Source organism: Vanellus vanellus (assembly GCF_965231255.1).
Source record: "Vanellus vanellus genome assembly, chromosome: 5".
Taxonomy (NCBI): domain Eukaryota; kingdom Metazoa; phylum Chordata; class Aves; order Charadriiformes; family Charadriidae; genus Vanellus; species Vanellus vanellus.
Genome location: NC_138910.1, coordinates 48,318,846 through 48,341,488, shown reverse-complemented (window position 1 = coordinate 48,341,488; position 22,643 = coordinate 48,318,846). Strand labels below are relative to the sequence as shown.

The 22,643-nt window shown below is 38.1% G+C and overlaps 2 protein-coding genes across 3 annotated transcripts in view; one reads left to right on the top strand and one right to left on the bottom strand.

Annotated features, from left to right (window-relative positions):
* Window positions 1–2,696, bottom strand: part of TPR (translocated promoter region, nuclear basket protein) — a gene marked incomplete at its 5' end in the record, with an annotated part of 45,921 nt that extends 43,225 nt beyond the window's left edge. Inside the window, 3 exons of the mRNA XM_082483833.1 lie at window positions 206–279; window positions 756–860; window positions 2,546–2,696. Of these exons, the coding sequence (XP_082339959.1) occupies window positions 206–279; window positions 756–860; window positions 2,546–2,696 (330 nt within the window). The remainder of the gene's footprint in view (window positions 1–205; window positions 280–755; window positions 861–2,545) is intronic.
* A 533-nt stretch (window positions 2,697–3,229) lies between these two features.
* Window positions 3,230–21,076, top strand: ODR4 (odr-4 GPCR localization factor homolog). 2 transcript variants are annotated; one of them, XM_082484376.1, is made up of 14 exons: window positions 3,230–3,297; window positions 4,191–4,325; window positions 4,748–4,879; window positions 5,111–5,206; window positions 6,316–6,422; window positions 7,090–7,126; window positions 7,255–7,395; window positions 8,022–8,117; window positions 8,643–8,708; window positions 10,053–10,181; window positions 10,859–10,949; window positions 12,649–12,834; window positions 18,636–18,728; window positions 19,903–21,076. In XM_082484376.1, exons 2-14 carry the CDS (start codon window positions 4,227–4,229, stop codon window positions 19,968–19,970), a joined length of 1,341 nt encoding a protein of 446 aa, XP_082340502.1. In that variant the 5' UTR covers window positions 3,230–3,297; window positions 4,191–4,226; the 3' UTR covers window positions 19,971–21,076. The 2 variants fall into 2 exon arrangements, with proteins under 2 accessions (XP_082340502.1, XP_082340503.1); XM_082484377.1 differs by lacking the exon at window positions 3,230–3,297 and having other exon boundaries at window positions 4,097–4,325.
* The last annotated feature ends 1,567 nt before the right edge of the window (window positions 21,077–22,643 follow it).

Genomic DNA, 22,643 nt, shown 5'->3' with positions numbered 1-22,643 from the left:
CAGTTTGCTAAACTGACACCAGCATTTCCTTAAAAAACCCACACAATTTTCCTGTACAGCCAGCCACACAGACATGCAAATATGTACATCAATACATATGTGTATGGATACTGATACAGTCCATTTTGGAAATTGATTGCATTCTTTATTGCAATGAATCAAACAAACCAAAGTCTTTCAAATTATCGTCAAGTTCTTCCAGTACCTGGATGGCTGCATTACGATCCTGAGCAGCTTCAAGTTCTTTATTTTTCTCATTCAGTGACTTCAACTGTTCATCTGTTGGATGAGAATAAAGAGTAGTGAGGTATCTCACTGCAACATAATGACAGAATTCACTTTCCAAATGCAATTAACCCTAAATTTGCCTTAATGACACAAAGAAAAAAAAAAAAGGGAAGAAAAAAAAAGAGAAAGAAGAATTCAAGACTTCACTATGGATGGACTAGGCAGCATTGCAGCAAATTAATGCAATCCTTAGAGCAGACGCATTTATTAAGATCAACACATAAACCACTGTATTGCTTTCTGATTTTGTAGTAATGGTAAGTTTTTTGTTCCATTAGAACAAAAATTCCATTTCAAAAAAGCAGATTTGAGCACAAGAGTAAAGCATCTCTCTACTTGCATAAATAACAAATGTAGTTGATTGATGGATTTTCAACCCCTATTAAAAAACTTAAAGCATTTCAGCATTACCTTGGACTAAAAAATGAATATCCTATCCAATCTTAAGAATGTGCAGTTATACTTACGAAGTTTTTTAAGCTCCTCACGGAGAGTTTGACATTCTTGTGTCTCATTTACAAGTCTCTCCTGACTTTGAGCCAGACGCTTTTCTACTTCAAAGTACTGTTGTTCTGCAAAATAACAACGCTATCTCAGTTTCACTTAATAAACATTCCTTTTTCTTTCTCACCTTTATCAAGGATCTTTATTAATGGACATCTTTATTAAACAATGGTATTTATAAAGAAAAATATCTAAAAATATTAAGAGTAGAGCAGAATTTGAAGAAAAAAAAGTCTTTTTGAAGGCAAAAAGATGCATTTCCACATTGAATTAACATTGTTTAAAATACTTTGTTAGCCTGGCAAGTGATGTTTCCAGAAACAACCTATAAAAGAACAGTCTAATCTTTAACATTTTGATGTAGTCAGAGAACGTTGTATCAGCACAGTTATGAAGTGTGGTCTCAGTTACATCAACTTAAAACTTCTTTTACCTGCAGCATATTTCTACACACGTACAATAAAAATCCACATAGCCCCTGGTATCAAGAGATTTGATTTAGAAAATTTGTAATGAACAATTCCTAAAATATGCTCTGTCCTGCGTATCCCATAACACCGAAAAAAGGAATTAGATCTAAATTTTGGTTATCTGAAACAGTAACTGTGTCATAGAGCTTAACAGTAAAATACTTAGTAAAAGCAGAATTAATCTCACTCTCAGACATAGTGAGCTTCTAAAGAAGTAGTGAGTGATTTTTCCTTATCTTATGGTTCCTACCATATCTTACAATTTCAAATAATGCTGCCCCTCCAGCCACATATGAGGAAAAGGGACCTGAAAGAGACTAACCTGCTAAAATTTGTGGCTTAATTTAATTTACAGTACACTTTATGAATTTACTTTGGTAAGATTTTTATAGACAGAAAGTTTGAAGAAAACGCGGAAATAAAGTTTACATAAGTATGTCACCTATCTAATAAATTAACTCATATTCACAACTCCACCCAGTGCTTACATTCATCTACACTCTTTTCTCATTTCTACTCCAGTTCTCTACTGGCATTATTTTTCTGTGATCAAGTAATCTCCAAATCAATACAAAAGCATCGATTCTATCAGGAGCATTTTACAGAAATGTTATGGTCTTCAACATGGAATTTAACAGAAAAACTATAAACCTAAGACTATTTGAGAGCTGGGTAATCAAATTATTATTTCTCTTCCAGGCAAGAATCAAAGCAGACTGAAGCATATGAGTGTTTGTTAAAAATCTGTTGAAAAGCTGTTCTTTAAGCCCATTTTGAATGCAGTTTTAACCCTGATTAGTCCTTTGCAAAAGCAAAGAAAAATCAGACTCCTTTTGCCAAGCAAAAGCGAAGAAAAAAACCCCTACCACGTCTCAAACGAAGGGCCCCTTCCCAGCACACGGACACATCCCCGGCCTCAGGACCCCTTCCCAGGCAGAGGGCGCACACACCCACCGCACAAACTCCATGTCACCCTCTGAAAGCGTTTTGAAGACAACAACGACCCGTCAGGCCCAGCCCTACCGCCGCCGCTCCGCTCATCAGGGGGAACCACAACCTTACTGCTCACTAAAAACGCACCGGGGAAGGGGGGCGGGGGACACCCATCCCTACCCCAGCCTACCCGTCCCCAGCCGAGCCTGCCTGGTCACCGAGACGAGCGGATACCGCTCAACCCTTGGGCAGCGCAGGGCCCTCCACACGGAGCACCCCGGGGCCTGCCCCGTTCCCGCTGCCCCTCACCTCCGTTCCCCTCCTCCCAGCTTCCCTCTCCCCAGACTCACCGCTGTCCACCTTGAAGCGCTCATGTCTGGCTCGGAGCCCGTCGATCTCGCTCTGCTGATCGGCCAGGAAGCGTTCCAGCTTCCCCTGCACCGGCTTGGGCAGCTTGGAGAGCTCGGCCCGCTCCAGGACCTGCTGCAGCACGGCCGCCATCTTGGAAGCAGCCCAGAGCGGCGTTGCGCTTTCCGGCCTACCGCCACCGGCCGCGGCGCGCCTGACTGCGCAGGCGTCACAGTGCCGCATGCGCAAGAGGGTGGGCCGGACCCCGCGGAATCATAGGAAACGTAGTTTTCCAGAAAGAGAGCAGCGCGCCTCAGAGCACTTCCGTTTCCGGTGGGGTACCGCTTTCCGCCATGTTGAGTGAGGCTATAGTTGCTGGTTGAGGCGTGAAAGCCGCTGAAATCGCCATAGGAGTCCCGAATGCCTCCCCTCGAAGCTCACCACCAAGCCTCTGTCTTTTCCAAGGCGTGCTGTGCCGCCGGGAGACGCAGAGGGAGGCGTTACGGCTTCCGCCACTCAAAGCATGGCGGTGCTGGCTCTGCGTTCTCCCTCGACGAGCCCTTTTCCCGCGCTCGGGCCTGGAGGGCGTGAGGAGGCGGTGGGTTGGTGTGCGTCATCCCCCTGTGCCGGGGCACGAGCGGCGCCTGCTGGTGACGCGTGCATTGGCCACCTCAGTGCTCGGCTGAGGCGACGGAGGCGGCACTGAGGTGGCCGTGGCTGAGCGTGGGGACCCGGTGGTGGTTGCGCTCGTCAGGTTAGTGCGGGGAGCGCTGGGGGTGGTCCGCGCCCCGAGGCGGTGGGAGAGCTGTGGGGGAGCGACCGCCGAGCTGTGGGCCGGGTGCAGGTGCAGGTGCAGGTGGGTGCAGGTGCAGGTGGGTGCAGAGGTGCTTTTGTGTGGGTCGAGGGGAGGGGAGGGGAGGGGAGGTGGGTGACGGCCGTCCTCCTCACCCCGGCCCTGAGCTTCAGCTCCGCCATCCCTGTGCAGCTCTCTCCAGCAGACACCTTTGCGGGGACTCGGAATGCCCTTTGCTTTCTCCCCATGTGCTCTTTAGCTTCAGCGTTTTCATCGTTTTTTGTGAAAGCCCTCAAAGCCGTTTTCAGAATAGGCCTGCATGGGAGGGAGGAGTGTCTGTGGCAGTCTCCATGTCCTGGGTTCTGGATTCATGTGGCTGCTGATGGGACCTGTAAAGGTGGCCTTTAGGATGCTCTCTACTTTTAATGACTTGGGAATTGGAAAGAAAATTGTGCACAGTGTGTTTAAGTACAAGTATGGATTTTAAAAAATCCCTCAAAGAGGAGTGTGAACGCAAAAATTGAACACTTTACATTGAGGTCTCTGATGGAACATGATGCAGCAAGAAATTGTTGCTTGGAGACATGTTTTTCCTAGCATTTGCTTGCATGACTTGCTATGTCATTTCAGTCACAGGTATTTAAAATAGTTTTCTTTCAAAAGACGATCATGTACTATTTCCTCTACTATGGACAGTTATATTTTTCATAAAAAAGCACTTGCAGATCATAAAGCTACTTAACTAACTTTTATTGACAGATAAAGTATTAACCTGTTCAGGATCTTTTATATGACACTCATGTAACCAGTGTATTATATATACTTTCTTTGACTTTGTGTTACTTGTTTTGTAGGTTGAAACTGCAATACTCAGTCCTAAACCTGCAGCAATGGGTAGAACTTACTTTGTTGAGGAAGCTATTGGGCAGTATCTTTCAGACCTCAGCACAAAATTAAAGCCTTATGTCACTGGCCTGTTAATAGGACAGGTAAGTGTGTAATATCTGAAGTCTGTTCCATTCACTCATGTTAATAGGGGAAAATTCTCTTGGCCTTAATCATCTGCGATGTCTATTATAAACATCACGTTGAGCTTGTATAAAGCAGGAGGGTGGTAATATGACCAGAAGGGACTTCTGTAAAAGGTTTGTAGCGTCAACCAACTACTCAAGTCTTTTTAAATTGTTTTGTGAAAGATACGACACACAGAAATTAATATCGTAAAGATAAAACTTGTCACTGAACAAAGCTTTAAGGCAAAGGCAGATTTATGAAGTAATTATATTTGTAACAGATTACTATAGAGTTTAACAATACCTACTGTAAAGCAGACCTTACTATATTAAACATTATATTCTTAGATTTGATATCAACTTCATGGTATATTTTGTTATATTGATGTTTTTGAAAGTGTTCCCTGCCAAGAGACTATGTAATTCACGCTGTTCGAACGCCTCCAAAGGAAGAGCAGAAGGACGACAACATCAGTCCTTCAAAACTGGCATCTGTTGATGAAGAATGGATAACTACTCATGCTACTCAGGTAGCACAGTAGGCGTTAATGAAGGGGTGGGGGGAACAGAAAGGAAATGTCTTACAAAAACTGTCTCATCAGTTGTGTAATACCAAGCCTTTTTCTCAAAGAACCTTCTGAACCACACCAGGCACAGATATTTTAAAACAAAATATCTGTATTGTTTTCAAAGTTTATATCAAGTTACATGGATGCTAGATCTATGGTTCCTATTAATACATGTTCATTTTTATTTTTAAGGTTTCTAGAATGCTTCCTGGAGGCTTATTAGTTCTTGGTGTATTTATTATAGCAACTCCAGAACTGTCAAAAGATAGTCAAAATGCTTTGCGCAGGGTAAGTAGACTTCCTGGTGGAAAGACAAAATTATCTTTAGGTGTGTAGCAGAATAGTTTTCTATCATTGTCTTGAGTATAATGGTTGTTTTGTTGCTTTATTTCTAAGAGCATGAATGTTCTGGTTTGCTGTATGATTTTAAGACTGAAACCTCAGAAATCGCTGTCCTTTGGAACTGTACCACAGCTTGTATTTGCTACCTTTCTGTTTCTTGTGATGTTTGTTACTGCAGTAGCAAATCTTACTGTATTTACTGAAAGTGGACATTAAGGAAAACATCCTCAAGGTGTATATTAAGCTAAGTCCTTGTGGCACAATTGTTAGCGTTTTTTTGTCTGAATGAATTGTTGAGATTAGAGATGTTTATAATAGTGAAATATCTGAAATTCTGATTCCTTTGAAAAGAATATCTTATATAGAACTAGTGGTATTTGGCTTAGGTGTGTGGGTTTATATTTAAAAACTACTTAGGACATGCTACTGTCTGATAGACTTAAAATGCATTTTTGTTACTGTATTGGGGCATCTAGTGCCACATTTAGTTTCTGTCCTGTAGATGTAGGTTCATTTTATCATTTTCATAAGGTAAGCAGAGTAAGTGATCTAAACATGGGTAGGTTTTGAAGCCTAAGATCCAAGATTCAGTTTTGGCAGTGCAATGCAATCACATCTCTGTTGTGATTACTGAAACCAGTATCCAGCAAAAAGAGGTGAGCTGTGTCCAGGTCATTAGTGATTTCTGAATTAATTTATATTTTTTAATTGGTAGCTGTTTTGCACAGCTGTCTTTCCAGATCCTCAACCTATAAGCATAAAGGTGTAATATTTTTGTAGGGAGAAAAAGCATACAAGTTGAATATGTGAATTTGTGTTGCTTGGTTCATTTTATAAGGAAGCAGAATTAAGATTTTTGCAAGCAACTTTCACTGCCTTTGTATCTTTGTTGAATGTTCTTTTAACATGACATTTGGGTAGCATGTAAGCTGTATTTCCCACTTCTGCGTAATTATGATATCATTTGGACTTAAAACTTTAGTGCAAGACTATTTTCTAGAAATTACTATGCATTATTTGTGTGGAAAAATCTGTAATACTTTTTTCATCTTTAGCTAATCTTCTCAGTGGAAAAGTCTTTGACTAAAAGAAGGCTCTGGAAACCTGCTGAGGAGGAGGTCCCAGACAGAGCAGCTCTTCAAATTTGTTCTGCTACAAAAAAGTATCCTTTATAAGCAAGGTTTAATGGTAGATTGGGATGAGGAAGTTGTTTGAATTCAGGTAGGCATAGATTAGTAAATTGAAATCATGAAGTTATCATGATATAAATCATTAGCAAGACTATTGACCCTCTTATCCTTGCAAAATTTCCATTATTTCTTACTGTTAGGTTTGTGTGTGTACTGGCATCAGATTGTGCCTTCCCCCTTGTGCATACATTGAAGACATCTAAAGTACTGTATAGCTTCTTGAGCTTGCTGTTACCAATGATACTTACATGGAAGTGGGCAAGTAGTGGCATGTGGGATCTCTACTAATGCTGCAGAAGAAAGCTGGGTCTGTTGATAATGAGATAATACAGGGAGAGAAAGCAAGGCTTTTCCTTAGAGAGGTGAGAGAGACAAGGACAAATTGCAAATTGGCGTGTTGGTGGTTCTCCCTGTAAATACCTATTGATCTTAGTGTATTTGTAAGACATGGGACAGCATCTCTATGGTAGTTAGAGCTTATAGTCAAATGTTTTTCCACTTTTTTACCCTAATGAAAGGTGAGAACTTTCTTCAGAGCATAAATTAGCTCAACAAAGTAGTTAAGAACAAGGTCATTCTGAATTGTTCTTGTTCAGTATTTTTTGCTTTTCACTGGATCTTTTTCTTTAAGTAGCAAAGAGTAGTTTGCCGAACCTATGATGTGCGAGATCCAAAGGTAAGCACGTCATCCTGTGTGTCATATACAGCTTTTAATGCATGACAAGTAACGTTTCAAAAAAAAAATAATCTCTTGAGTTATACAGTGTTTTGTCTAGATGCTTTATTGCTTATTTCTGCTCTCAGAGTTCAGCTAAACCAGCAGATTGGAAATATCAGAGTGCTTTGTCGGCTTCCTGGTTAGCTTTGGACTGCACAGTAAATGTTAATATTCACATTCCGCTTCTTGCTACTTCACCTAGCCATGACTTGGAGAAGAATACTAAGGTAACTAACCAGCTGTACCAGTTTTGTAGTTGGTCTCTACACTACTTTTTCTGTTGAAAATTAATGTGACAGGAAGATTTGAATCGTGTGAGTAGAGGAGTAAAACTAATTGGTGGAGGATGTTTGGCAGTTATCCCTCTTTTAAATGTAGTTTGAAGTTACTATGAAGCATTCGTAGTATGAAAAATGTGGATCGCTTTCCTTCTGCTATGCTTAGTCTTGGCAGTTTCCTTTGCTCAAATTTATTTAGCAATTGTCATGAGTATTCCAACTAAAGGCTCCTCTGCTTCACCTAGTGAAAGGTTACATCCAATTAGAACAGGAGTATGGGATGCTTTTAATATGAATGGACTTTCAACTGGCTGCATATCTACAAAAATCAAATCCCTGGGGTAGCACTTAAATATTTTGAAATGCTTGGGTTTTAGTGGGTATACTCTGAACGTGTTTGTTTTAAGATTTAGCTTTGGAAAAACATATAGATGGGGTTTTCAGAGACTTTAAAACTCTCTTGGAGTAACGGTTGAAATATGTATTTCTATAATTTTCAGCATGATACTGTCCAACTCCTTTAGCAAAATTCTCTTTACTGATATGAGATTTTTGTGTTTCCACTTTTTTTAAAGAATGGATTAAATCGATGGTCAAAACAAATAGAAGACAGTGTTTTTCTGATCAATGGACAAGTTAAAGATGATGATACAGAACTACTGGAAGGGCAGGTGAGTACTGAACAACAAGGAATTGAAATCTAATAGATGTGTAGTTAGAACCTCCAGTGTGATAAAGCATTGGCTGAGATGTACAGTATTTTTTGATCTAATCGGCATATTTCAGGTAACTAATACACAGGACTGCTTGTGTTCCCATCTTCATTGCTGCAAATTGCCTCTTCTTCCTCTGGCAACGTGAACACAATAATTAGATGTGAAGTCTAACTGAAAATTTTTCTATATGCTGTCTCCTCACTAAGGAACATGAATAAGGTGTGAATATAGGTGATCAGATTTCTAAGACTTACGTATGTCTAAATGTTTAATAAGGAATGGAAACACATGTGTTTGGCTGATTCATTCATCTCTTCTGTCAGTTGTGTATTTATATTCTCATGGCTGTTTTCTGTGTGCCATTTTTCTCTCTTAAAAGCTATGAACGAGGGCACATTTTGTACCAGAGTGAGGAGATTTTGATTCAGGGAGATTTTTTTTTTTCCTGTTTCATGACACATGGAATTTTTTTCCCCTCAGAAAAAGTTAAGAGGAAATACTCAATCCAGCACTCAGTTTTCTAATGTCAAAGTTCTGACACAGCTGGTAAGTATTTACTGGTTTGTAAAGTATAATCCCTCTGATATCTTATAAAATAGAAGGAAAAATAAAAAAATATTCTGAATTACTGTCTAGAAATCCAGTTTATTTTGTCGCAAGACTTTTTATTCCCCCATGGATATTATCTGTGAAACTGTGGACAGATCTGCGTATTTTGAGTCTTTGGGATTTCTTTTCCTGTGGCAATTGCATTGTCTAAGAATTGCACAGTACAGCTGCAAGGAAAATTTGAAAAACTAGTTATAGAAATGAAATCCCGCAAACTTAATTCATTTGCTAGGAGGACACCAGTTAGTATCTGTATACGTTGATTTCAAGGTAACTTTGCATCTTTCTGAAGTTAGCATCACCCCCATGCTTCAACTTCCCATGGTTAGCTATGGACATTTACTTGAATGCTTTTGTTAGAAGTTCAGTCACTAGTTGTGGATTAAGGTACAGATTCTGTGAGCTGAATCATAATCTGAAGCTGTTGGGTCTATGTCAGAAGTTTCCTCTCTACGAGAAGATATGCTGACTTGAAGCCTGAATTACATGCCCTAGACTAGGTCCTAAAGTCCAGTTGTGTCCAGGCATTGTTTTGTGGCTTCTTGCACAGCACAGGCCATCCTGTTTCGTCAAGTAGTTCTTGGTTTCTCTAAAGTTATGTTCAGCAAAACTTTTAGGAATGTTACATTTTGTTGATGCATTGTTCCAATGGCTAACTGCTTCAGAGAAAGGATTATTTTTTTTTTTTTGTTTTAGCAGAAGTAGTTTATGCAGTTCTTAGAAGTTATGCATCCCCATGTTTCCAGGTGTTGTCTTAGAGTGCTTCATACAGCACACTCATGGCTTAAGTAATTAGGGCAAATATTTCTAGGCAACAGTTTGATACAGTTCTAAATGTGACCTGATTTGTAATTGAGTACTGACTGATGGGATGACTCTCAGGATACCGTAGGTTATGCTGACTATACAGTAAATGTACAAACTTCACTGTTAAAAAAAAAAAAAAAAAATATTGACAAGATTTCTAGATTGCAATACTACTATCAGCCACAAACCAGTTGCCTGGAAAGTTTTAGAAGTCTTATAGACACAAATATTTAAATTGCAAGAAATGGAACATCTGGAAAAGTAAATACATTTTCCATAATGGAAAAGGAGAGAGGTTTTCAGTCTTAACTAACAAAACTACAAAAAAAAAAAGTAGAGTTATAAATTATGAGGGAAAACAGGTTATATGTACACATCTTAAAGTATGCTATTAATTTCCTAGTTCTGTTTTTTGTTACTCATGCTGCAAGTGCCTTGGTAACAAGATAAAATTGAAACATGTTTATTTTTCAGTCCCAGGGTTCAAGTCATAGATCAGCAGCTACAGTCCAGGTCTGCAGTGGTTCCATAAATCTCAAAGGTGCTGTGAAATGCAGAGCCTACATACATAACAACAAGCCAAAAGTTAAAGAAGCTATTCAGGTAGTGAAAAGGATGTTAGTTCATCAGAAACATTTTTCTGAAATACATGAAATTTGTCATACTGTTTTTTCTCTGCCAAAATGACATGGTTTAAACTGGGGGCAAAATGTTCATCCCCTTGAACATAGGGATTGTTTTAGAAACCATCTGTGCGTGTATGTGGTGGATTCAGGTTTTTTTTCACTTCTGGCAGATATGTCTCCTGTTGCTAAGGCTGTTCTCTGGTGAATCTGGTGAATGCACAAATTGTCAAAGTGATTAGACTTTGAAGAATTTTCTTAAAATTAAGAAAAGGTTACAGACTAAGTTTTTTATGTGTATAGGGAAAATATAGATTTATTTGTTCAGTGAGTTCGCCCCTGCCATTGAGTCTATGCCTTACGATTATTTTTGTTTGTTTTTAATAGTAGCATCTAGAAGTTGTCAGTTGTTATTCTAACAATACTAGAATTTTCCTCAGCTTTTCATTTTTGTTCAGTTTGTTTCTAATTTTAATTCTTTTGATGTTAGCTTCTCTTTATTGGACTTCTTAAAATTCTCTTTAGAGTTTTTATTTTCTTGGAAAAACTATTATTTCAACATGTGTTAAAGCTATGAGGGACTTTTATTGTTTCTTACTAGTCAAAAGCTTTGCAAATGGCTTTTATATTACTGATGTTTTCGCTTTGTCCTTACAGGCTTTGAAAAGAGACATAATAAACACATTGAGTGATCGGTGTGAAATACTATATGAAGATCTGATTATAAATGAAGGACCTCACAAAAAAAGTAGGAATCAAAAAAAAAACAAAAACAAACAAACAAAAAAAAAAAACCAAACCAAACAACCCAACAACAAAACACCAGCTTACGTTTGCAGTGAATGTTGGTTCTTTTAGAAAATTCTGGTGTTGTACTGAAGTTCCAGTATGGTTAGAGCAGAATTAAAAGCAAATGGCATGATTTCTGTTTGGCAGCCTTTACTTGATCTTAAATCCTAAGAATTCTTGTCAAGTTAAGATATGTTTGTTTTTCGGCATTGCAGCTTTCACACCAAGTTTGTATTTAGTTCTTATGACCACAAAACGCAATTTCAGCTTCTTTCTCACTGATCAGGAATTTTGTAATTGTTAAAAATTCTGTAGTTAAAACTTCTGTCACTGAACTTCTAACTGTAATTTGCCCATTTTAATTATTTTTTTTTAATTACTCTATGTTATTCCTATTCATATTAAAGTATGCTAAAGTTCAGTAGGATTAAAAGAACCAGCTGGACATAGGTGATATACAAACATGGAAGCCTATTTGGCAAGTGCTAGTGGGCATGAGCTCTGAAGTTCAATAGTTCGTCTCCATTTAGTTAGATATGGCATTGTATGTGGTGATTATGATGTGAAGAAGTATCCTGATTTTTATTTTTTTGTTTTTTATTTTTTAACTAACTGTACAAATATATCATTTGTGTTGTCTCTGCCCCCTGCACTGACTTCTCTTCATCAAATACTATTTTACCAGCTTTGTGTCTTTAAAGAAATAGATATTTCAGCACCATGAATAATTGCTGAATTGCATTAGCTTGAATTTAGCAGAGCACCATGCAGTGGCCAGAACACAATGCAAATTGATCTAATGAAACTAAAACTGCCTGTCATGATTATATTAAAAACTTCGGGGGTATATGCTGAGACCAGATCGCCTAGCTCATGCTGGGTGCATCTTTAAACTTCTTTCAGTCAGTGCAATGGTATCAAGTTATCTTCTTCTTGTTGTGTTGTTTGTTGTTTTTTGTTTGTTTTTTTTTTTTAAACCAAATATTATTAGTTAATTGAAATAGCAATTTGAAGATCTCATATAAAGAAAAGCCTTTTAAAAGATACTGTCTTTGGTAGTGATTTTAGGAAAAATAGAAAAGAAATTGAAACATGTTGATTGTTTAAGGAAAAACGATTCATGTTCAGGTCTACCATTTACTTTAGGATAATGTGGTTCACTTTGGTGTTAGCCAACTTTATCCAACCTGCGTGATTTAAACTTGCTGTTCAATTGCATGCAGTTTTCAGTTTCCTCTTTAGGTGGCACCCGTACTGTGTGGCTTTATGGCATAAAGCAGCCAAATGTTTGCAGTCCTTTGTGGTGTTGAAATCATGTGCTGTTCTGTGTAAACTCTTATCTGCAGTCTTTCCCAGAGTATTTTTGCTAGTAATTTTAAACATGAAAAAAGGTCTGTTTAGCATTTTATGGTCTGTTTTGGAGGTCTCTCGGATATTTCTTGAGAGACTAATGTAAGAATGTAGATTGGTGTAATAGCAGCCCAAACTCATAAAACATTAACAACTAAACAAGCCATGCCTGAAAACAGGATTTTTACATGGAAACCTTTAGCCGTTCTTTTGCAATAGCTTTATCTTATGGTTAGAGATTAATGAGGAATCTTATCACAACTGTCAAGGCTTTTATTTGGATGGTATATTTCCCTCTTTTCTTTTAGATTTTGAGAGGGAATATCATGTCTTACCTCAAAGACTGTTTGTCCCTGTTGCTGGATCCAGTGTGATGTTCAGTGATTACAAGTTTGGTGATGAGGCCGACGGAGAAATTCAGGAACGTTTTGTTGAGATGTTGGATCAGTCTGTGCAAGCTGAAGATATCCATATAGCAGAGGAAATTAACACAGGTAAATACAGTATCTCAGAGCAGGATAGAATGCATCACGGATTACGAAAATGTTGACTGGTTTAAGAGCTGAGTAGTTCTGATACTACTTAGAATAAATTAGAATAGGAAGTTGAGAGCTTTAGTAAAATCTACTGTTTTTTCACTAAATATTAAAAAAAATATGTATATAGTCTAATGTGTCTTTCAGAAAGTGCTCATGTTAACCTAACTCTCAGAAATACAAAGTACCTTTCTTTGTTCTAATTTATGTATCAAATGCAGTACACGAAACTGAAGTTTTGTGATTCACCCAAAATGGAAAGAAAATTGAGAGAGCTTTTCATTTTCTACTGAATGTCTTAAAGTTCATGATCTGATTATGAGACTGTTATATTCCTTTTAATACAAATGTTTTGCTATAATTTAGTTAGTGACTTTCTTTTTCTGAATATTTCTGGTTTCTGTTGTTTTGTTCCCCTCCCCCCCACCCCTGCACAGCTCTGATTTTAATGTAGGAGCTAAATCTGTAGTTTAAATCCATCTCAGTAATACTTCCTGTGATCTCATGGAAGAGATTTTTTTTCTTCCCTTTTTTCTCTCATCAGTGTGAATATAAGCTACAGGTTACAGTTTTATATTATTTTTTTTTTTTTAAATAACACTAATTCTCAGATAGGAACTTTTAAAGACTTTTTGATGTTGGCATTTAGGGACAAAAAATGAAAAATGTAGCCACGAGCTTGCTGTGTAGCGTGAACTGTGACTACTGATACTCTACTTGACCTACTTGTGTACCTGGAGGGTTTTCTGAGTTTCTTAATTTCAGAGCTAACTTAAATTCTTATATCTTTCTAAAGTAATCAATTTTCCCAGGTTTTAACTAAACCTGTTAGCAGTGAATCTGACTGATTATCTTGAGAAGTAAAAGGTCTACACAGCTCAAGAACCTCAAGAAAAACAGGAAAGCCAATAAAAATCTCTCTTGCATTATAAGAGTAACTTTAATAATCTTAAAGCAAATTATTATTTGACAGTGAGGTGGATTGAGAGTTGGCTGCGGGACAGAACTCAGAGGGTTGTGATCAGCGGCACAGAGTCTAGTTGGAGGCCTGTAACCAGTGGTGTCCCCCAGGGGTCAATACTTGGTCCAATTTTGTTTAATATATTCATTAATGACCTGGATGAGGGGACAGAGTGTATCCTCAGCAAGTTTGCTGATGATACCAAACTGGGTGGGGTGGCTGACACCCCAGAGGGCCGTGCTGCCATCCAGCGCGACCTGGACAGGCTGGAGAGCTGGGCAGAGAAGAACCTAATGAGGTTCAACAAAACCAAGTGCAAGGTCCTGCACCTGGGGAGGAAGAATGCTAGGCACCAGTACAGGTTAGGGGCGGACCTGCTGGGAAGTAGCTTGGAGGAGAAGGATCTGGGGGTTGTGGTAGACAGTAAATTATCCATGGCCCAGCAATGTGCCCTTGTCGCCAAAAAGGCCAATGGAATCCTGGGCTGCATAGGGAAGAGTGTGGCCAGTAGGTCGAGGGAGGTCATTCTCCCCCTCTACTCGGCACTGGTGAGGCCACAACTGGAATACTGTGTCCAGTTTTGGGCTCCCCAGTTCAAGAGGGACAGGGAACTGCTGGAGCGAGTCCAGCGAAGGGCAACTAAGATGATTAAGGGCTTGGAGCATCTCCCTTATGAGGAAAGGCTGAGAGAGCTGGGACTCTTTAGCCTGGAGAAGAGAAGGCTGAGGGGAGACCTTATTATGGCATACAAGTATCTAAAGGGTGGGTTGAAGGAGGATGGAGCCAGGCTCTTTTCAATGGTTCCAAGTGACAGGACGAGGGGCAATGGGCACAAGTTAGAACACAGGAAGTTCCGTTCAAATACACGGAAACAGTTCTTTACGGTGAGGGTGACAGAGCACTGGAACAGGCTGCCCAGGGAGGTTGTGGAGTCCCCTTCTCTGGAGATTTTCAAGACCCGCCTGGATGCAGTCCTGAGTAATGTGCTCTAGGCAATCCTGCTTTAGCAGGGGAGTTGGACTAGATGATCTCTAGAGGTCCCTTCCAACTCTGATAATTCTGTGATTCTGTGATTATTGAGCTTTAAAGAATTAGTATAACTTAGGAAAGCAAATTAATACTGTAGCAGTGGAGATAGGTATGGGAGGGAGAGATGATTGTTTAACTTTATTGTGTATGTAAGAATGTATAATCTGGAGGTAGGAAGAAAGCACAATTAAACTAACAGCAATGCATCACAAAGATTTGATTCTTGTAGCTTGCTGGTTATAGAGTTCAGTGTGTGGGATTTCTTTTTATTTTTTTTTAATGTAAATTAAAGTAAGTGCATAGCAGTGGAAAGGGAAAAACATACAAAGAGGGTTTCAGAAAAAACCTGAGACTGGCCTTGTCCCATTAGACACCATAAGGTTTGCCCATAGAATGGGTTCTGTTAATAGAGATGATAGTAATAGTGCTATCAGCATAACGCTGATTGATTCTGTTAATTATTGTTATGGCATTATTAACTTGTGATTTATTAAAATCACAAGTTATTTGTATACTCTTATTGAAGCCAGAAAGGCTGTTTTAGAAATTAGACTTGTTAAGTTAAAAAAAAAAAGAAGTGTTCTGCCTTGTAAGAAAAAGCATTAAGTTTGCAATTTGATTTTTATTAGTGCTTTGGTATGAAGTGTCTAGGTATAGCTCTAAACATGTTTTTGTGACCTAATGAGAGTTTGAGGTTTCCCCTGTGTAAAGGCTTTTTCAGTGTGTCATTCCAATTTGGGTAGCATTTGTTGTTTCTCAAAGCTTAGCACTATCTTTATTAATAATAATGAATATTCAGTAATGGAATAAAAATTGGTTTGTAGTTAATTTTAACATCAGCCTTTCTCTCTCTATCAAAATTCCTGTGGTCTTAGGGACCATCCTTGAATTAACTGGAAATGCTATCCATAGTGAATTTCTGCGGAAAGTTTGCTGATAAGAAGAATTGTTTAAAATTCAAGAATGTGAGCTGGCTTTTCAAATAATTTCTTTTGTATGTTGCTCTTTAAAATAAGCACTTGAGAAGAAGAGGATCTAATCAGTATAGCCAAAAGATTTATTTTTAGGCAGCTTTTAGTCAAAACATATGAAATAAAGGAATTTTGAGAAGGTCGGTTTTATGTGCTTACTTAGTACAGCCTCTGCTGCTGTCTCCTACGGTTTTATTCTCTTGATTCCATGTACAGCTCTCCAGTGAGGTCACTACTGGGTCATGCTTTAAAATTGTTACATGGAAAATAGAAAGTAAAACCTGACCTATTTATAACCGAGAGATAAAAATAGCTCTAACACTGTAGTTTCAGGGTATTTAGTGCTTTAACACAAACAATTGAAAGCTTTGCATTTATGATTGGCTTTACTAAATCCCTGTTCCTCCTTGGTGCAGGAGGTGGGGGTGGTGTGTTAAATACCCTGAGTGGATAAACATAAATAAGACTGCAGTAGTGGTAATCACTTCCCTATCTTTGTTAGCAAATTGAAGAATTAATGAAAAATTAAGGATTCATGTAATTGGTACTAGAAAGCATCTGCTTTTGGAAACGCTGTGTGTGATTCGTACTACAGCTGCTTCAAATGCAGGTTTTTCATAACTTAATGGTATAAATGCCTTTGGTAACTAAATAGCTCAAGGGTGTTTCTTTCTTTTTTCATTTTTCCTCTTTCTTTTTTTTTTTCCCCCTGAGGAAGCAAGCGTTGCTGGCTTGATCTGTAGCTTCAAAAGTTACCTTCAGAAAAGTGCAACAGTTCTTATAAAGGTGCAAAGAAACAAAGTTAGAGGGCACAAACCATCCTACTTGCTGATCAAAACTAAAGCAGAAAGAAACCTGCAGGATCTAGGCTTCAAAGGTGACCCAAGAAATGTGGTCAGCTTCTCTAGAAGTGATGTGTTATTTTAGGGAATTGAAATCTCTTATTAAGTAGTTTGGAGAGAATGTGGTGGTCTTACTGTGCTAGTTAAGGTACTTACTTAAAAAGCTGTCTTGCAACAATTAATAATTCATTTGCTCTAGTTGAAGGTTTCTGCTCATATTTTAAGCAGAGTAGGGTGTGCTTTCCTTTGTATAGAAAAAATAATCATGAAACTACGGATTCATTGTGTACCAGTGGGCTTCAGAGATAGGTGGTAATTTCTCTTCAAAAAAGCACCCCTTGCATTGAAATTTTGTGTTGTTATTTTATTTTATATGTATGTGCAGATTGCAGAGAGATGTCAAAGCAATGTTTGTTTAATGTATGTGTGTGTATATCTATATATCTTGCTATCCAGTTAAGTTTCATATTGGACAGTTATTAATTGCTCTGCTGTAATGCATCCTATACGAAGTCAGTGGGTTCAGGGATAAAAAATGGCAAAAGAAGGTCCTAAATGTCTAGCTTTTGTGTAACAACAGATCTTGTGCAAGTTTGACTTAAGATTTTGAAGACAATCATGCACATGACTCATCTCAGATGACAGAAACAACCGTTCTGATCACACATTTAGATTATACATTTCCCCCATAGCTAATGATATGATAGAGAAAGTACTTTTCCATGAATCATTTTTCATATGAATCATACAAGGGATGTGCCTTATTACTCAACTATATAATTTGTAATTTATAGGTGATTGACAACTCCACTCTGGAAATGGGAGATCTGTTTTTGTTTAGATCAGTATTCCATGGACTGCTAAAACTTCATATCTGGTACTGCTGTGGGTTTTTCTTTGTCATCTTCTGAACAAGAACAATCTGTTAGTTCTTTTTTTTTTTTTTTTCTTAGCATGCCCATTCTGTTCTGTCCAGATCTCTCTGCAATAGCACAAACACTTTCTCTTACTGTTTACTTGTCCAGAAGATATCTGCTGTAGTAGCTACTGAATTGTCATCAGAACTTTTGACAAGTGATGCCTTAGCAAATTATCCTGGGGACAGGAAAGCAAATTGAAGACCTTTGGCACAGCACCATCAAGTAGCCTTATCACTGAACTGTGTAGTCTGAAGCATGCTTGCTCTGTGTGAGACAAATGAACACGTTCAGCTAGAAGACTCAAGATTAATCCCCTTCTTTCTGTTCTCCCCCTCTCTAACAAGCTGGATATAGCCAAGTGACTAGGAAAATCTTTGGAAAGGAAATAGATATGGGTTTGAGTCCCATCGGTCTGGAAATAGTCAAGCTCTCTCACATCCTGTCTGAGCAGTCCTAAGGATTTAGTAATTGTTCCAAAGGAGAATGTGTCCTCTATGTCTGCTCTGAAAATGTATTTTTAAGGGATCTTCAAAAAGGAATTTCTGTGCTTTGGAAAAAAGTGTTTATGGCTGTTGGGTAGGGAAATGATGCTGGGCTCACTCTTTTAGTGGCAACGGTGTTTGCATGTAGCCTGAACAAATGGCTTTTAAGTGAAAACTTTGATCTTGGAAGGTGATTAATGGTTGATTTTGGTGGTTCCCTCTCAGATCAGGCAAATTCTCCCCAGGTTACATAAAGGGGGTTGGATATGTTGTTCTGGAAGCAGGGTGTGGAAAATGAGTTTTAGAAGAGGAACTCCTTCACAAATGTATATTTTGTCTTAATTTTTACTCTTCCAGCCATATAGAATAGCGTAGTACTATACTGTTGCTACTGTACCATTTCTACTGCAATATACTGTTGTTTTTTTTCTTACCATAAATGTACTATATATAAAGTTGATATTAAGTTCTTGGCCTTTTGCATTAATTCAACTGTAGAACACAAATGTTAGCTTTTCACCTAGTATTTACTTCTTCACTTGATTTCCATGCAGTTGAAATTTGTCCAGTTACTGACAACATGGATGACACACAACAGAATCAAGTGACCAAAGCAACGTTGCTGTTGAAACTTCAACAAAATATAGGTATGTTACTTCCCTGATTTTGCTATGGCAATCCAGAAACTATAATGGGCTCTTTCAGTATTGTTAAATTCCACAGTATTATTAATAAACTGATGAGATTAATGAAATACCTTTTTAAAATGAGTGCCCATTTCGGTGTTGTGGATGCAGAGTGTTTCTGGGGAAGAAAGAACCACAGCCCACTGTTGGTACAAAACCAGTATTTGCATTCGTTCAGCCTACAAGTCAATACAAAAGGCTCACATGGCTTTATTTCTTTTTTGGAGAGCCACCAGTTCTATAATTCTATACTTAAAAAAACCCAACATAATTGAATGACTTTGTCAAGTAGGCATCCATAAATCTGCTAGTGAATCACTAATCTTCTGAAGCTGACAAATACATACGGGCTTGGGTGTTAATTGTCAGCCTCAATAATTCAGGGAACATCAGCCACAAAACTCTTCTTTCAAATGCAACATCTCCATGATACTCCTTCTCCCAGGTCTCATGTAGCTGTCTGCACTTAGTACAATTCTTTTGCTGTGAGCTTTGACTGTCTTTTTTCATTAAAATACAGTTACGTTTTAGTCAACAAAACAGTAACTTCTGTTTTCTACTAATTCTTAGAAGTAGAACATGGTAACTGGAAGATTAAAGAGTAGTAGCAGTAAATATGTGTTTACTTTGAATGTAAAAATATTTTCCCTTGAATCATCACTCAGGTGTTGTGGGTTTTTTGTGTATTGTCGTCTTAACTGCATTAGTAACAAGCATGTTAATCAATAGGCAAATGACTGTTGTGCTACAAAGTAGATGCAGTGCCACACAGAAAAGAAAAAACTTGAAAGCTTTTGTTTCTTAAAGCTTAAAATTTTTGTTAATTTTCCAAGTCTGATTCCTAGAATTAATCAGTAGTGCAGGGACATGGCTAAGGTACTACAGAAGTATGCAGTCAACTGGATTTCTGGAAGGATCCTACTCTGATTAGAAATGCCAGGTGGAGCTTTTATAATTTAATTACCTGACATAGTAGTTTTAGATTTAGGCGTAGCAGTGGTAGATATTTTCTGGGGTGGCTCTTATTGTTTCTCCTTCTGCTTGTCATTCACCTTGACCCTGCCCTCCACACCCTAGCTGCTGATGACTATGCCGCCCTTGCCACTCGCTGAATGCATTTCCTTTGTTGTTTTAGGTGTGGTAATAGCAGCTGCTGTTGCAGTCTTTGCATCGATCTTCTCTTTCAATTACTTCAGTGATTAAACTCAAGCAACCGGAGCTTCATGGAAGTATTGGCCAGTTACAAGATGGAAACATCTAGGTTTAATATATTAGTAATTAAGAATTGTTGCCTAAATAGCGCCAGTTAGATGTGCAATATAAATTGTAATGATAGGTTCAGTTACCTTGTTCCAGCATGCACATACTATACCAAGTAGAGTCATGCGGTTACAATATCAAGTAGAAGGTGAATCAAGTTTACAAGAAACTAACCCTGTCACTCTGTATAAATAAATGACTATTAATTTGTAGAAATATCCCTTAAACAAATGTAGAACCTTCATTTTCTTCCTACTTGCTGTTTTAATGCAAAATGCTACTACTGGTGTTTTTCAGACTAGGATAGTTACCTGGTATGACGAGTCTTGCTTTAAGTGTTCCTTTGCTAAGAGAAATCTCATCTTGTTAAAGTTTATCGGGGGAAAAGTTATATTTAATGAAGCCAACATTTCACCATATGCATTGTTTTAGGTAATATTGGTTAACTACCATAATAGGTATACAAATAGTTTCTAGTAGTTTAAAGACTAGTCCAATTCAGCCTGTAAATAGCTTAGTTTAAGACCTGTTGAACCCAGAAACCAATAAAATGTGTAGAATTTTTGAGATGTGTTTATGCCACCTTTTACTCGGTGGCTTTTGATGAGGATTTCTCTGTCCAGCTCTGATTCAATCATTATTCTCTTGGAATATTAACTATTTCAGCAAGAGCTACATCTAGGCAGCCCTTGTGGATTATCTTGTAGATAAATGCAGTTTGCCAAAATTATTTGCTAATCAGGATTTTTAGACTATAAACATAGCTTTCCCTGTTAGGCAATAACATTATTGTTTAGTTGCCCTGAGGAGAGCAGAAGGAGGGAAGAATTCTAGCAAGGTTAATAAAAATAGATTGTGTATGAAATGTGATGTTCACTTGGATCTGAACTACAATAGAAAAGAATTTCAGATTTTAGGGCATTTTAAAACCACTTCAAATTTCTTTTTTTGTATGAAGGCACTGGAACACTAAGAATAAATATAGTTCTAAAGCATAATTAAGGATGTACTGGAATACTTTTAATAAAAGGCAACTATGAGAAAGATGTCTCAAATACCATTGCCTCATCTGTGTATTCTGTTTTTACATGTTTGGAAAAAGACCTGCTTTTAGTATTGTAACTGTATTTTGAAACATAGTGTTGATCTTCTGTGCTCAGTATTGCTCAAGTAGGGCCTCTCAGAGGAAAGTGAATGTTGTAATGTAATGGAGGCGCTGTTTTCAGCTAAGTCCTTCAACTGCCATGTGTTTTATAGATGCTTGTTATTCTGTGCAAACGGGTGGAATCAATAGGCAAAACGGCATTATGCAGAAGCAGTTGATTCCGGAGGAAGTCGAGTGCTATCCAGAAAATGAGATGAATTTTTTAACATGCTTCAAAATATGGTTGGTTTAAAAATTGCTCTGCTAAAGTCTCTATTAGAAGGAGGAGCAGGGCAGTAATGAGAAGAAAGAAATTTGTCTTTTGCCCGTTCTCGTGTCTCTTTTTTTGTTTGTTTGGTTTGTTTTTTTTGGGGGGGTATGCTTTTGGAGGTAAAATACAAAACGGTTATTCTGTAGTTGCCTGTTCCTTGAAACTAAACCATCGAAGTGAAGTGCAAAATTTGAGATGCTAAATATCTTACACCAGAGAAGAAAACTCATGAAATGCTCTTCTGATAGTTCTTCTTGTTTAGCACTTGTGGTGTAAGAAGTAGAGATTGTTTGGAGGTATTATTCCATGGATCCCCTAGCATAGAATTCTTTTTCTTCTCCCACTGCAAGCTTATTCAATGTTTAGTAAATCATCCTTTTCTTTATGGTGTAACTACAGACAGTGAAATTAATCCTTCAACTTATAACTAACTAGGTATCAAGGATCTGTGGAAGTGTATTTTCATAGAATCATAGAATGGTTTAGGTTGGAAAGGACCTTGAAGATCGAGTTCCAACCCTCCTGCCATAGACAGGGACACCTCCCACTAGACCAGGTTGCCCAAGGCCACGTCCAGCCTGGCCTTGAACACCTCCAGGGATGGGGCCTCCACAACCTCTCTGGGCAATTTTCCGGTTTAAGGTTGAAAGAAGGCAAAGAAAGAAGTTGCTTTGCATGAGATTTGTGCTTTAATACAGGAGACTGCATTTAACCACCATCTGTGTAATAAGTAATGTAACCCTGTCAAAGAAAAAATAAGTAGTTTGACTTATATCTACAGGTTGAGACTTCCAGCCATGAGGAAATAGTGGATGTAGAAGAAAGCAGGTTCTTGCTAGTCTAAGAGTTACAGAACTGATCAACAGGAGATGTCATTGTCCTCCTGCTTCCCATCCTTTTTCTACTGTTAGCTGTTGATAATGTAAGAAAAGACGTTCTTTTAGAAAAACAAAAAGATGCATGTAAGGGGAAAAAAAAAGAAGAAAAAAAAAAAAAGGAAAGCAACCTTTTATAAGTATTTCTAAAATGCTGCTTAGTTTTTGCTCAGGTTTCATATAGATATATCCTTTTCCTGCTACCTATATACCCTTCTGAATCTTTCAGTTTGTGAAAACACCATCGTGGCTGAAACTGAGCTTTGTTAACTCATATACAGGACTGCAAATAGATTTTTATTTTAATATGTAAGAGTCTAGAGGAA